Source organism: Papilio machaon, chromosome 8 (genome assembly GCF_912999745.1).
Source record: "Papilio machaon chromosome 8, ilPapMach1.1, whole genome shotgun sequence".
Classification (NCBI taxonomy): Eukaryota; Metazoa; Arthropoda; class Insecta; order Lepidoptera; family Papilionidae; genus Papilio; species Papilio machaon.
The window spans coordinates 6,017,470-6,029,692 of NC_059993.1; the positions used below are offsets into that span (position 1 = coordinate 6,017,470).

The window sequence follows — 12,223 nt, forward strand, 5'->3', positions numbered from 1 at the left end:
CCATTTTAACGTACCTAATTTACTTAAAAGCTTAAAATTAAAGCGAAAAAAGGGTAAAACCATAAATGTCAATTCATAGTGTAAATATAATGACATTTAATATATTGATAACATTGTTTTACCAACGGATATTTACCGTTAAATTGATATTCAAAATTACTGGCAAATTACAAAAACCTTTTTCGTGCAATATCTCTAGGTTTTTCATTGTTTTTTTTTAATTAAATACTTTTTCAGTAGCCAGTTTGACCTGTATTTTTTTGTAATATTATAATCATTTAGGCTACTTAAGAGGTTAAATACATCAAACAAGGTGTCAAAAGTTTTTCTCAAGTGATTTTTTTCTTGTATTAATATATTCAAACTCTAGATTCCGAACTTTAAAGGAGTTTTTTTGTTGATTAACCCGCGTAAAATTTTACTTTTTGTTTTGTGCAGTTCAATGTGCACTCATTTTCGCACATATAAATTGTCACGAACTTCATTTTTATGCGCAAGCTTTTAAGCAAATAAAACCAATTTTAACAAGTTAACAACTTCTGTAAGTTGAAGTTGTTTTAAAACTGCTTGGCGCGACTCCAATTTAATGCAAGCATTTATTTTCATTAATTCGCGAATGAAAAATGTTACGCCCATTAAATTTTAGAAAGTTACAATCTGTAATTCCAAAAAAATATATATATTAATCACTAGATTTACGCCTAAATAAAACCATATAATAATGTTTTATATACAATTAACTAACTTAAAACTTGTACAAAGTTTTTCTTTTTTTTTAAATAATTAAGATGTTCCAGTAACTTGTAAAATTTGTCCTTATTCCTATCACGTTTTGCCTACAAAGCAGCTATTGCTCCGTGTCCCTCGACAACTCGACGGTCAATACAATATTATTAGTAACAAAGTTAAAAATAAATAAAGTGTTTCTGTAATACTTTCTAACGCCCCTATTGCTTTTACATAGCACGAGTGGTTAGAATATTCGAGTAATTAATGATTTAAAATCACTCTGAATTTGGTTATCATAAAAATATACATCGGTTCGATTTAACAGCGAAAAATCAGGGTATGAATGGCGTTTAATTAAAATAAATCCGGAACATATTGTTGATCACAGCTTAATGGACGGTCAGAGAAAACGATGTATTTCCAAGTTTTCCTTAACAAACTTCGGCAAATTGTTTCGTAACAATGTTTTCTCTCTCATCTTTTCAAAGTTTTTTTATTTACGGGATATTTTGTGAGTGCTCACAATACTTTCTTGAGATAAATGTGCTGCGATAGTCCAAGCCGGCAGACGTTTTAGACTTTTTGTGTTCTTACATTTTATGAGTGTACTTCAAGCTTCAAACGTTATTTAAAAAAAAAAAAAAACTTTAAATTCAATAAAACCATCGTAGGTGATTTATTTAAATGTTTTAGGCATATAATATCTACCTTTATAGTTTTATTAAACCCAAACTTTTAATTTTAAGTCAATACAAAAGTAGCGTATACAATATAGACCGGTATAAAATGTAGGTACGTGGAACTATTTCTATTTTCCGTAGTAAAGTAAATAAAGTTATTGTGATTTTTTGAATAACTTCATAAAATAATTTTATTAAATGCTTTCTTTGCTTTCAAATTTATTCCATGAATAGAGCTCTTCCTTTTAAACGACAGTCGCCTTGGAGCAGATCCAAATTGGATCAGAGCTTTTGTTCAAAATCATTCACAGTGTCGAGTGTTTAAATCAAATAATTTGTGAAGGCTTGTAATCATTTGTTTTTGACCTTAATGTGATTTTTCATTTATTAATTTTAATATTAACTAAGAATCATATAGAATGAAATACAGAAATAGAAAACGAGCATTACATACATTAAAATCATTGTGAATTATACATGTATTAAATTTATTTTTGTATTTAAGCTTTTTATTATATTCATTTTATGACATTTAAAAAAATCATATCTTTCCCCTGCAAGTAAAGGAAGTTCTCGGTCCTCTCGTAATAAAATCATTACCCTTTTATCTATTAACAGTGTAAATATTTCACGTTACAATATTTAACACAAGAAGTAATACCACACGAACAAACTCTTCAGACAATACAGAGTAATGAATAAACTTGTATTGTTTACTAGTTCATGTTTTACTTATGTTAATTAATATTTCATAAAACACACATTAATATACAGAGTATGAGTAAGACTTTTGGTTTGATATATTTAAATTAAGATGCTTTCATAATTGTGAGTGTTTGAAAAATTATACCTAAGCAGAGAATTAAAATAAAATTATATACGTGTGACAAACCTTTCAAGAATAATTAGTTTGTGTTTAGTTTTATAGAATCACGGTTATTCGTATCTAAATCATTTTGCATAACTAAGAAACTGTAATGAATAATGTATTATGTTAAATTTTCTTAATAATTAATTGTATTGAAATAAACCATATCCACAAAGAATTAAGTTAAATGCATATATAATATAACTTTGAAGCAAGTGGTTGTCTGTGCGTATTATTTATTAACGGGTAAAGGCGAGCATGTACGTAAGCTTTTCCCTCGTGGTTACATCGGGTTATTAAACTTGCCAGTCAACTACCAAACTATTGCATGTCCGTTATCCAAAGTTACAGCTCTGTTATTAATATCTATTAGAAAACAGAATATGGAACAATATTAATTTTCAACCTAAGCTTTGAATATGTTGTTACTATGTCTGTGTAATATTTTATCGTACGTAGTGATAAAAACCTAGACTGGAATGAAAGTATTTGGGCTAACTTTCCCTCTTAATCTAATTAAGATCCATTATCACAGACTATTGTCAAATGATGGTAATGCAAAGATTACAATACAATTTCATTTAAAAATTTCTTGTACAAAAGTTTAAAAATAATGTTTTCTAATATCGTTGTGTATTAGATATACGTTTAAAGCAACAAAGCGCAGCGCTGCATCAAAGGCATAGAGCTGCATGGTCAGCTTGAAAGTAGAAAACGATTTTAAACCGAAGTAAATTGCATGTCTGCAAATCTATTGGAACGGTGCCCATATTCAATATTTAACAAAAGTTTTTACGTCCATTTCGAACAGGAAAAAACAACAATGTGCTATATAAAAATGAAATTAGTTTAGTTGAATTTTAAGATCTAAATTTTGGTTTCAGAAACCAACGATTAGTAAAATAAGTTTATTTAAGCTAGCATATTATGTTATTGGAAATATAAACTAACCAGCCCAATATTCGAAAGGAGACAAAAATTACATCGTTTTAACGTTTCAAAGTTCAAGTACTTCTTTGTTTTATATGACAAAATTAAAAATAATTATTCAATTGTTCCTGTTATTCATGTTATTAGCACGGACAAATTCATCTACTTTATTATAAATGATAGTTAAGATAAAAGGAAGTTTGGATATCGTTTATCCATAAAATTTTGTGGTCATAACATAATCTAAAATAATTAAAGTGAATTTAGACTAAGCTAAACTAAAGAGGCGTGAAATGTTCGTAGCGGGAAGTATTTGACCTGACGGATAAATTCCGCAGACAATACACGCTAATGAATAAAGTTGGGACTTTAACGAAGTAAACTTCGGAATTCTCATTCAGTATTAATTACATTTTAAGATATTGTAAATTTAATTTTTTAAAGTTATCAACATGAAATTAAAATTAAATTAATTTGTATACTTGGGTGAATTTTCTAAACGTAGAATTTTATGCCTATCTACGAAAGATATGCACAATCTCTTATTCACTATAAATCATCTTCGGTCTTTTTTTAAATCTAATATTACAAGTTAGGTATGTGTAGATTGTTTAGGTTAAGTAGATTTGTTTATTCGTTGCGTTAAACAATAATAACGTCATATTCACGTCATATTTGTTTAAAAATTACAAAAGAAAGAAATGTACCCAGAGTTCCGACAGAAAAATGAACAATCAAATTGTTTAAACTTTCGTGAGACATCATAATTAATTAATTAAGAACGGCTTAACTCACGTTTTGATCGTCCGGTGGCGGCACCGACTAGTTTCGGACCCATCGGGGGTCCATCTTCAGGGCGAGTGTTCAATTCGAGGACTTCGCGGTCGCGTCGCGTCTCGCACTGCGGGCCATAGCGCGTAGCGCGCGGCTCGAGGGGGCGGCGGGCGCGGGGGGCGCGGTGGCCGTTGCGTGCGTCGGCGACGGCGATGTCGACGAGTTCAAAATTGACGAGTCACTGTTGTTGTTAACATTAAACGGGGCGCAAAACGTACTGACGATGTCCGACACGTATTCAACACCATCTTCGTTGTTCTTCTGCTTCGGTCTCAGCAACACGGGTTCCCACGCCGGAGACAGAGACCAACCCTTATCTCTATTAAAATTAGGTCGACGTCGGATTTCAATGGCTTCGAGTAACTTACGTGACACGAAGTTTTTGTCACGAGCCAAGACTTTCACTCGGTCAAACCTAATGTAATGAGAGTTGGAGGTAAGGGCGTGTTCCGCAACCGCTGACGTGTTGCTGTCCAGTTTGCGCATGCAACGAATGTGCTCTGTGAGCCTGGTATTAATGTTGCGCCCCGTTTCCCCAATGTAACTTTTGCCGCAATCGCATGGAATTTCGTAGACGCCTGGGCCATCTAAGGGGGTACGATCTTTCGGCGAACGTAAAACTCTCCTTATCTGCGTAAGGGGCCGGAAAATTGTCTTGATACTATACTTGCGGCGTAACAAGTGTCCAATCTTATCCGTCACCCCCCGCATATAAGGTAGATATGCCGGGACTCGCTCCACAACCTGAGGCCGTGTCTTACCGGTCGTGTTTGCTAGCCTAAGGCTTTGTCTCCATTTGTAGCCATTGTCCTCAAGAACTCGTCTCACGTGCGTCAGTTCCGACTCTACGAACTGAGGATCGCATAAGCGAAGTGCACGATTGATGAGAGTGCGTGGCACGGACGATAGGTGAGACGGATGATGATGGGAATCCGCCTTTAGGTACCGATCGGTGTGCGTCGGTTTCCTGTACACCGTGTGCACTAGACACCCACTCGATTCACGCTTCACTAATACATCCAGGAAAGGGAGGGTTCCATCTTTTTCCTCCTCCGTCGTAAAGCGTATCCTAGGATGTATTTCGTTCAAGTGATCCAGTAGCTGCCCTATGTGTCGTCTGGAAACTATAGCAAACACATCGTCTACGTATCTCAGCCAGTATCTAGGTTTGACTGGCGCACTGTTCAACGCTTCCTTCTCGAAATTTTCCATAAATATGTTGGCCACCACCGGGGCTATTGGCGAGCCCATCGCCACTCCATCCACTTGCAAATAAAAATCCCCTCGCCAGAGGAAATAGCCACTCTTGAGGCAAAATTCCATCAGACTTATGTACTCAGTAGGTAAGTTGTTAACAATAAGGTGTTGCTTTATTATATCAATAGTTTCCGCTACCGGTACGTTAGGGTGTCTAGTGCACACGGTGTACAGGAAACCGACGCACACCGATCGGTACCTAAAGGCGGATTCCCATCATCATCCGTCTCACCTATCGTCCGTGCCACGCACTCTCATCAATCGTGCACTTCGCTTATGCGATCCTCAGTTCGTAGAGTCGGAACTGACGCACGTGAGACGAGTTCTTGAGGACAATGGCTACAAATGGAGACAAAGCCTTAGGCTAGCAAACACGACCGGTAAGACACGGCCTCAGGTTGTGGAGCGAGTCCCGGCATATCTACCTTATATGCGGGGGGTGACGGATAAGATTGGACACTTGTTACGCCGCAAGTATAGTATCAAGACAATTTTCCGGCCCCTTACGCAGATAAGGAGAGTTTTACGTTCGCCGAAAGATCGTACCCCCTTAGATGGCCCAGGCGTCTACGAAATTCCATGCGATTGCGGCAAAAGTTACATTGGGGAAACGGGGCGCAACATTAATACCAGGCTCACAGAGCACATTCGTTGCATGCGCAAACTGGACAGCAACACGTCAGCGGTTGCGGAACACGCCCTTACCTCCAACTCTCATTACATTAGGTTTGACCGAGTGAAAGTCTTGGCTCGTGACAAAAACTTCGTGTCACGTAAGTTACTCGAAGCCATTGAAATCCGACGTCGACCTAATTTTAATAGAGATAAGGGTTGGTCTCTGTCTCCGGCGTGGGAACCCGTGTTGCTGAGACCGAAGCAGAAGAACAACGAAGATGGTGTTGAATACGTGTCGGACATCGTCAGTACGTTTTGCGCCCCGTTTAATGTTAACAACAACAGTGACTCGTCAATTTTGAACTCGTCGACATCGCCGTCGCCGACGCACGCAACGGCCACCGCGCCCCCCGCGCCCGCCGCCCCCTCGAGCCGCGCGCTACGCGCTATGGCCCGCAGTGCGAGACGCGACGCGACCGCGAAGTCCTCGAATTGAACACTCGCCCTGAAGATGGACCCCCGATGGGTCCGAAACTAGTCGGTGCCGCCACCGGACGATCAAAACGTGAGTTAAGCCGTTCTTAATTAATTAATTATGATGTCTCACGAAAGTTTAAACAATTTAATTGCTAACCGTTACGGCGAGGTAGGGCAAACGCGAGTAAAAAAGTTCGCTTCGCTAAGAATCAAACGTAATAAACTCGAGTGCGGGTTACACTTTGTTATACAGTGTCGTGATAATGGTGTAATACCGAAGTTTGCACGACCCAAACAAGTGAAGTGCTTTCGGGGTTACGAGGAATTCTTCGAAACGACGGGCATCAAAATATTGAAGAGAGTTATTAATGACTACCGCCGAAAGATTGCGTACGTAAACAATGAATTATATTGGTTACATATGGAATTGTCCAGCGTTCTAGAGTTAGATATATGGCAGCGCTTAGATACTATGACTTACATTAGAGCTGAGAGAATAAAGTTATCAACAAAAAGTACTCACGCTCATAAAATAAAACGCCTCTTGGAAAATAATAGCAAAAGTTCAGTTTGTACACAAAACCAACATAGTTTTGGCAGATCGGATGGGAGTGTAGTAAATCTATCTTCACACGCCTTATCAGCTGAGGCGCAGAAAGTGCTATCACGAGGCTTAAACTTTGCAATAACACCTAGCAGAGTTCCGGTGGAGTCTATAGTATCTAGTGTCGAAAGCTGTCTCATGCGCAATAAGGTGCCTGGACCGGACGCTGAATGCCTTAGACAAGATATATCTGCTTTAATACGCAGACACAAGAGTCCGAAACAGAACATCACTAGGCAAGAGTTCCAGGCGCTTATGTCTCTTCGCAATAATCCGAATATTCTCGTTTTACCGGCGGACAAGGGCAACGCGACTGTCATAATAGATACAGCTGAATATGAACAAAAAGTCGATGAACTAGTTAGTGATACCAGTACATATAAAAAGGTAAACTACAATCCGACAGCTCGAGTTACGTCCAAACTGAACAAGATCTTGTCCTCGCTGTCAGATGGAGAGAGAAAACGACTACGTCCCCTTGAACCCGACACCTCCAAAAATATACGGTTTACCCAAAATCCACAAACCAAATTGGCCGCTACGTCCCATTGTTAGTCAAATCGACTCGCCAACGTACAAGAGCTCACGTCACATGGCGGATTTTTTGCAAACTTTGACTGGGAAAACGACGAGCTTCATAAGGGATTCCACACACTTCATTCGCTTATTGCGAGATATAAGAATTCAAGATGACGAGGCAATGGTCAGTTTTGACGTGGCATCTTTATTCACTAACGTACCGGTAGCGGAAACTATTGATATAATAAAGCAACACCTTATTGTTAACAACTTACCTACTGAGTACATAAGTCTGATGGAATTTTGCCTCAAGAGTGGCTATTTCCTCTGGCGAGGGGATTTTTATTTGCAAGTGGATGGAGTGGCGATGGGCTCGCCAATAGCCCCGGTGGTGGCCAACATATTTATGGAAAATTTCGAGAAGGAAGCGTTGAACAGTGCGCCAGTCAAACCTAGATACTGGCTGAGATACGTAGACGATGTGTTTGCTATAGTTTCCAGACGACACATAGGGCAGCTACTGGATCACTTGAACGAAATACATCCTAGGATACGCTTTACGACGGAGGAGGAAAAAGATGGAACCCTCCCTTTCCTGGATGTATTAGTGAAGCGTGAATCGAGTGGGTGTCTAGTGCACACGGTGTACAGGAAACCGACGCACACCGATCGGTACCTAAAGGCGGATTCCCATCATCATCCGTCTCACCTATCGTCCGTGCCACGCACTCTCATCAATCGTGCACTTCGCTTATGCGATCCTCAGTTCGTAGAGTCGGAACTGACGCACGTGAGACGAGTTCTTGAGGACAATGGCTACAAATGGAGACAAAGCCTTAGGCTAGCAAACACGACCGGTAAGACACGGCCTCAGGTTGTGGAGCGAGTCCCGGCATATCTACCTTATATGCGGGGGGTGACGGATAAGATTGGACACTTGTTACGCCGCAAGTATAGTATCAAGACAATTTTCCGGCCCCTTACGCAGATAAGGAGAGTTTTACGTTCGCCGAAAGATCGTACCCCCTTAGATGGCCCAGGCGTCTACGAAATTCCATGCGATTGCGGCAAAAGTTACATTGGGGAAACGGGGCGCAACATTAATACCAGGCTCACAGAGCACATTCGTTGCATGCGCAAACTGGACAGCAACACGTCAGCGGTTGCGGAACACGCCCTTACCTCCAACTCTCATTACATTAGGTTTGACCGAGTGAAAGTCTTGGCTCGTGACAAAAACTTCGTGTCACGTAAGTTACTCGAAGCCATTGAAATCCGACGTCGACCTAATTTTAATAGAGATAAGGGTTGGTCTCTGTCTCCGGCGTGGGAACCCGTGTTGCTGAGACCGAAGCAGAAGAACAACGAAGATGGTGTTGAATACGTGTCGGACATCGTCAGTACGTTTTGCGCCCCGTTTAATGTTAACAACAACAGTGACTCGTCAATTTTGAACTCGTCGACATCGCCGTCGCCGACGCACGCAACGGCCACCGCGCCCCCCGCGCCCGCCGCCCCCTCGAGCCGCGCGCTACGCGCTATGGCCCGCAGTGCGAGACGCGACGCGACCGCGAAGTCCTCGAATTGAACACTCGCCCTGAAGATGGACCCCCGATGGGTCCGAAACTAGTCGGTGCCGCCACCGGACGATCAAAACGTGAGTTAAGCCGTTCTTAATTAATTAAATGAACAATCATTGGAGTTTCATGTATTTGCATTCATGAATCGTATTTTGCATTCAGAATTTTGAAAGTCAAATTAAACAGTCCTTTCATATAAGAGAATGAGTTGGAATATCCATCTCGAATCACCAATTTCCGATAGAAACCACTTCAGTTATTACGTAGGGATAGGAATTTTGCCAAATTGTTCCATTCCCATTTCGATCCGACACGCCTTTGAAATATTAGACACATATCGCCGCCATAGATTCTTTACTTAGAAATACTTGTCCCGCGTTCAAACAAAAAATATTTCGTATAATCATACCTACAATACTTCTTGATAAATTCTTAATGAAAGAAACAAAATTATATTATATTCTTATACAGTTTAAACAGAAGTGATAAACGAAGGATGCAGATAAAGACTTTGAAAGTAATTAACAAATATTATCCTTGTGTACTGATGACACGGTGTTATCCAAGATTCAGAACAACACGATACATGTTGATAAGTTTCATCGAACTGTAATATTGTTAGCTCCGAGTTATAAATTTTAATTTATCGCATAAAAATGTAGAGAAGCAGAACAGAGTGTTATGTTAACAATACAATTATGTCGACATATCATACTGTAACATCCGTAAATCCGTTTAGTTTACTTTTTATAAGAACCGTTTAGAAAGAAAAGAAGTATTCTTAAGAAATATCACAAGAAAAAAGGTGCAATTATAGCTAACACAATAAGAAAGCAGACAACAAATAAAACGAATCAAATTTTGTTTTTCGCTTCAGTAGCTATGCCTTCAGTTAACCGAATAACATCGGAGGAAAAGGTCGAAAGTCGGTAAATAAATAGATGAAATTTTGGCTTAGCAACATAAATAAAACAAAACACAGTGTCATATTGTACTAAAAAGGAGTACAACGCCTAGATTAAAATTGTATTGAGATATAAAGCTAATGAAATAATCGAACTAATTAAATAGAAATCCATTACTTATTTCTTCTGATAATATGTAGTCATGAAATTAATTTCGAGGATAACTTAAGTGAATGTACACCGTGTTACGCTTAATTAAAATTGCCTGTTTGTACAATATACATTTCTTAAACTGAGTTCTCAAAAAAATTGAAATCATCACCATAGAAAAAGAAGTTAGGTATCTTCGAATTGTGTGAAAAATAAAGGAATAGAAAAGCATTTCATAACACGACGGGAAGAACTGACAAATCGTTTCAAGGGATTGGAACAGATGGCATTTTTTCCCGTCCCGATTTACTTTCGGGCCATGTGTTCTTTATATAATTGTGACATAGCTGGACGCGAACTACTCTTGCCCTTCTTGTTGCAACCATTAACTTTCATTATTCTATGGCCAGGAGCTCGGGGGTTAAGCACTTAAAACATCATGTTGCAACCCGCACTGCATATGTGTTAACTCAACCCACCCACAATGGGCCCGCGTAGTTGACTATGGTCTAGTCACCTCTAACTTAGAATAGGATACGAGCCCCTCGGTGGAGACATGAAGTGGACTATATATTTGACATAGGTTAAGTCTTTTGTCTGAGAAAACCGAAAACCAATCGTTAAATGTAGACCCAAAAACAGTTACACATTTATTTTATATGTTTCCAATTGTTTTTCTGTATGCGATAATTGCGTTGTAAACAACTACTTTTGGACGAAAGTGCTTGGTCATTTACCTACATAAATTGTGATACAGAAAGCAATGTGAGTGTCATTAAGGCTTGTTTGCTTGGATACGGTAGCGGCAGCGGCGGCATCGTTTCCGGGGAACCGGCGTCGCATCGCATTTATTGTGCGTTCACTTGTTCCGCATGAATAGATTCCCGTTGTATGCATTTCATATTCCGTTTGCAAACCTTAGTAATTGAAAAAGTGGTCTGCTTCTAGTATTTTATCAAACGTAGTGTGTTGGCAAAGCAAATGGATTTTACTTCCATTTTCGATGTTTGCTGACGACAGTATATTTTATTTTGCACTTTTTAATGCATTATTTTAACTTTATTAAAAATAAAAAGTGTATTGAACAAAAGTTTTCTTTGTCTATCACAAAAAATAATTTTAGAGTTGGCATACTGAATTAGTATTCAAATAAAAATACTTCAATTGTACAAGTTAGAAAGTAAATAGATTTGAATAAATAAAACTTTTCCATATAATACTCCCTTACAGCATCATGATACCAAAATTTCTAGATAATTTGCTTCTCAGTTATTAAAAAAGTAACTTGAATTTTTATAACGTTATAGGTAATAATATAACTTTGAAATATTAATGCAAAATAGAAGCTATTCTTCCATAGTCCAATCCAATATTAAATTAACAAGTCCACGTGAGTGTTACCTTGCATAATATTCAAATTGTATAACTTCGAGAGTTATTATGCTACCTTATTTACTTTTACTTATTATATTATGAATAGAAAAAGATTGGGTTAACAATAGAACGATGATTTGGATGGATTGTGTGGAAGAGAACACGCGTAAGAAGGGAATGAATTGATAGAGATGTATGGAAAAGTAGAACATACTATGCGGATCCTTCGTAAGGAAAAGAGCAGCCTGGTTAAAAGTAAATAAAACCCGATGTAGGAATTTTGTTACATATAAACTAGTGATTATTTTTATTCTATATTTTTAATTTATAAAACAGTAGAAATAAAATTTTTACAAATTAATCCATATAAAATAATTACGAACTTGTACGCAAATATACAAAAACAATTTGTAGTTTTAAAAAGTTACATCGTTATGATTAGACCGATATCTGTGAAGACAAATGCATTTCTATCAATTATAGAAGACTTATAAATAACTCTTATACTTAGATACATATATGTGTGTGTATTCACTAATATTTAATAAACATGATATATTTAGCAATTTCATAACTACTTTTTACAAATTATTTCTCACATTTACATAGCTTATTACAATTATTTAATGAAGACATAAATTAAATTTAACAAACATCATATTTAACAAACGTTTTACGTTTTTGACAACATTTAAAATAAT

General features: G+C 37.9%; 1 protein-coding gene across 1 annotated transcript; it reads right to left on the reverse strand.

Moving 5' to 3' along the window:
* Positions 1-3,676: 3,676 nt before the first annotated feature.
* On the reverse strand, positions 3,677-5,292 carry LOC123721200. Its single transcript, XM_045679081.1, has 2 exons — positions 4,110-5,292; positions 3,677-3,726 (listed from the first exon to the last, which is right to left on the reverse strand). Exons 1-2 carry the CDS (start codon positions 5,290-5,292, stop codon positions 3,677-3,679), a joined length of 1,233 nt encoding a protein of 410 aa, XP_045535037.1.
* Between the last annotated feature and the right edge of the window lie 6,931 nt (positions 5,293-12,223).

Coding starts and splice junctions, on each gene's coding strand:
- LOC123721200 (XM_045679081.1), bottom strand. CDS start 5,292: ATGGGCTCGCCAATAGCCCCGGTGGTGGCCAACATATTTATGGAAAAT. Junction 3,727..4,109: donor GCTACGCGCTATGGCCCGCA/GTGCGAGACGCG, acceptor TATCTTTCGTAG/ATAGGCATAAAATTCTACGT.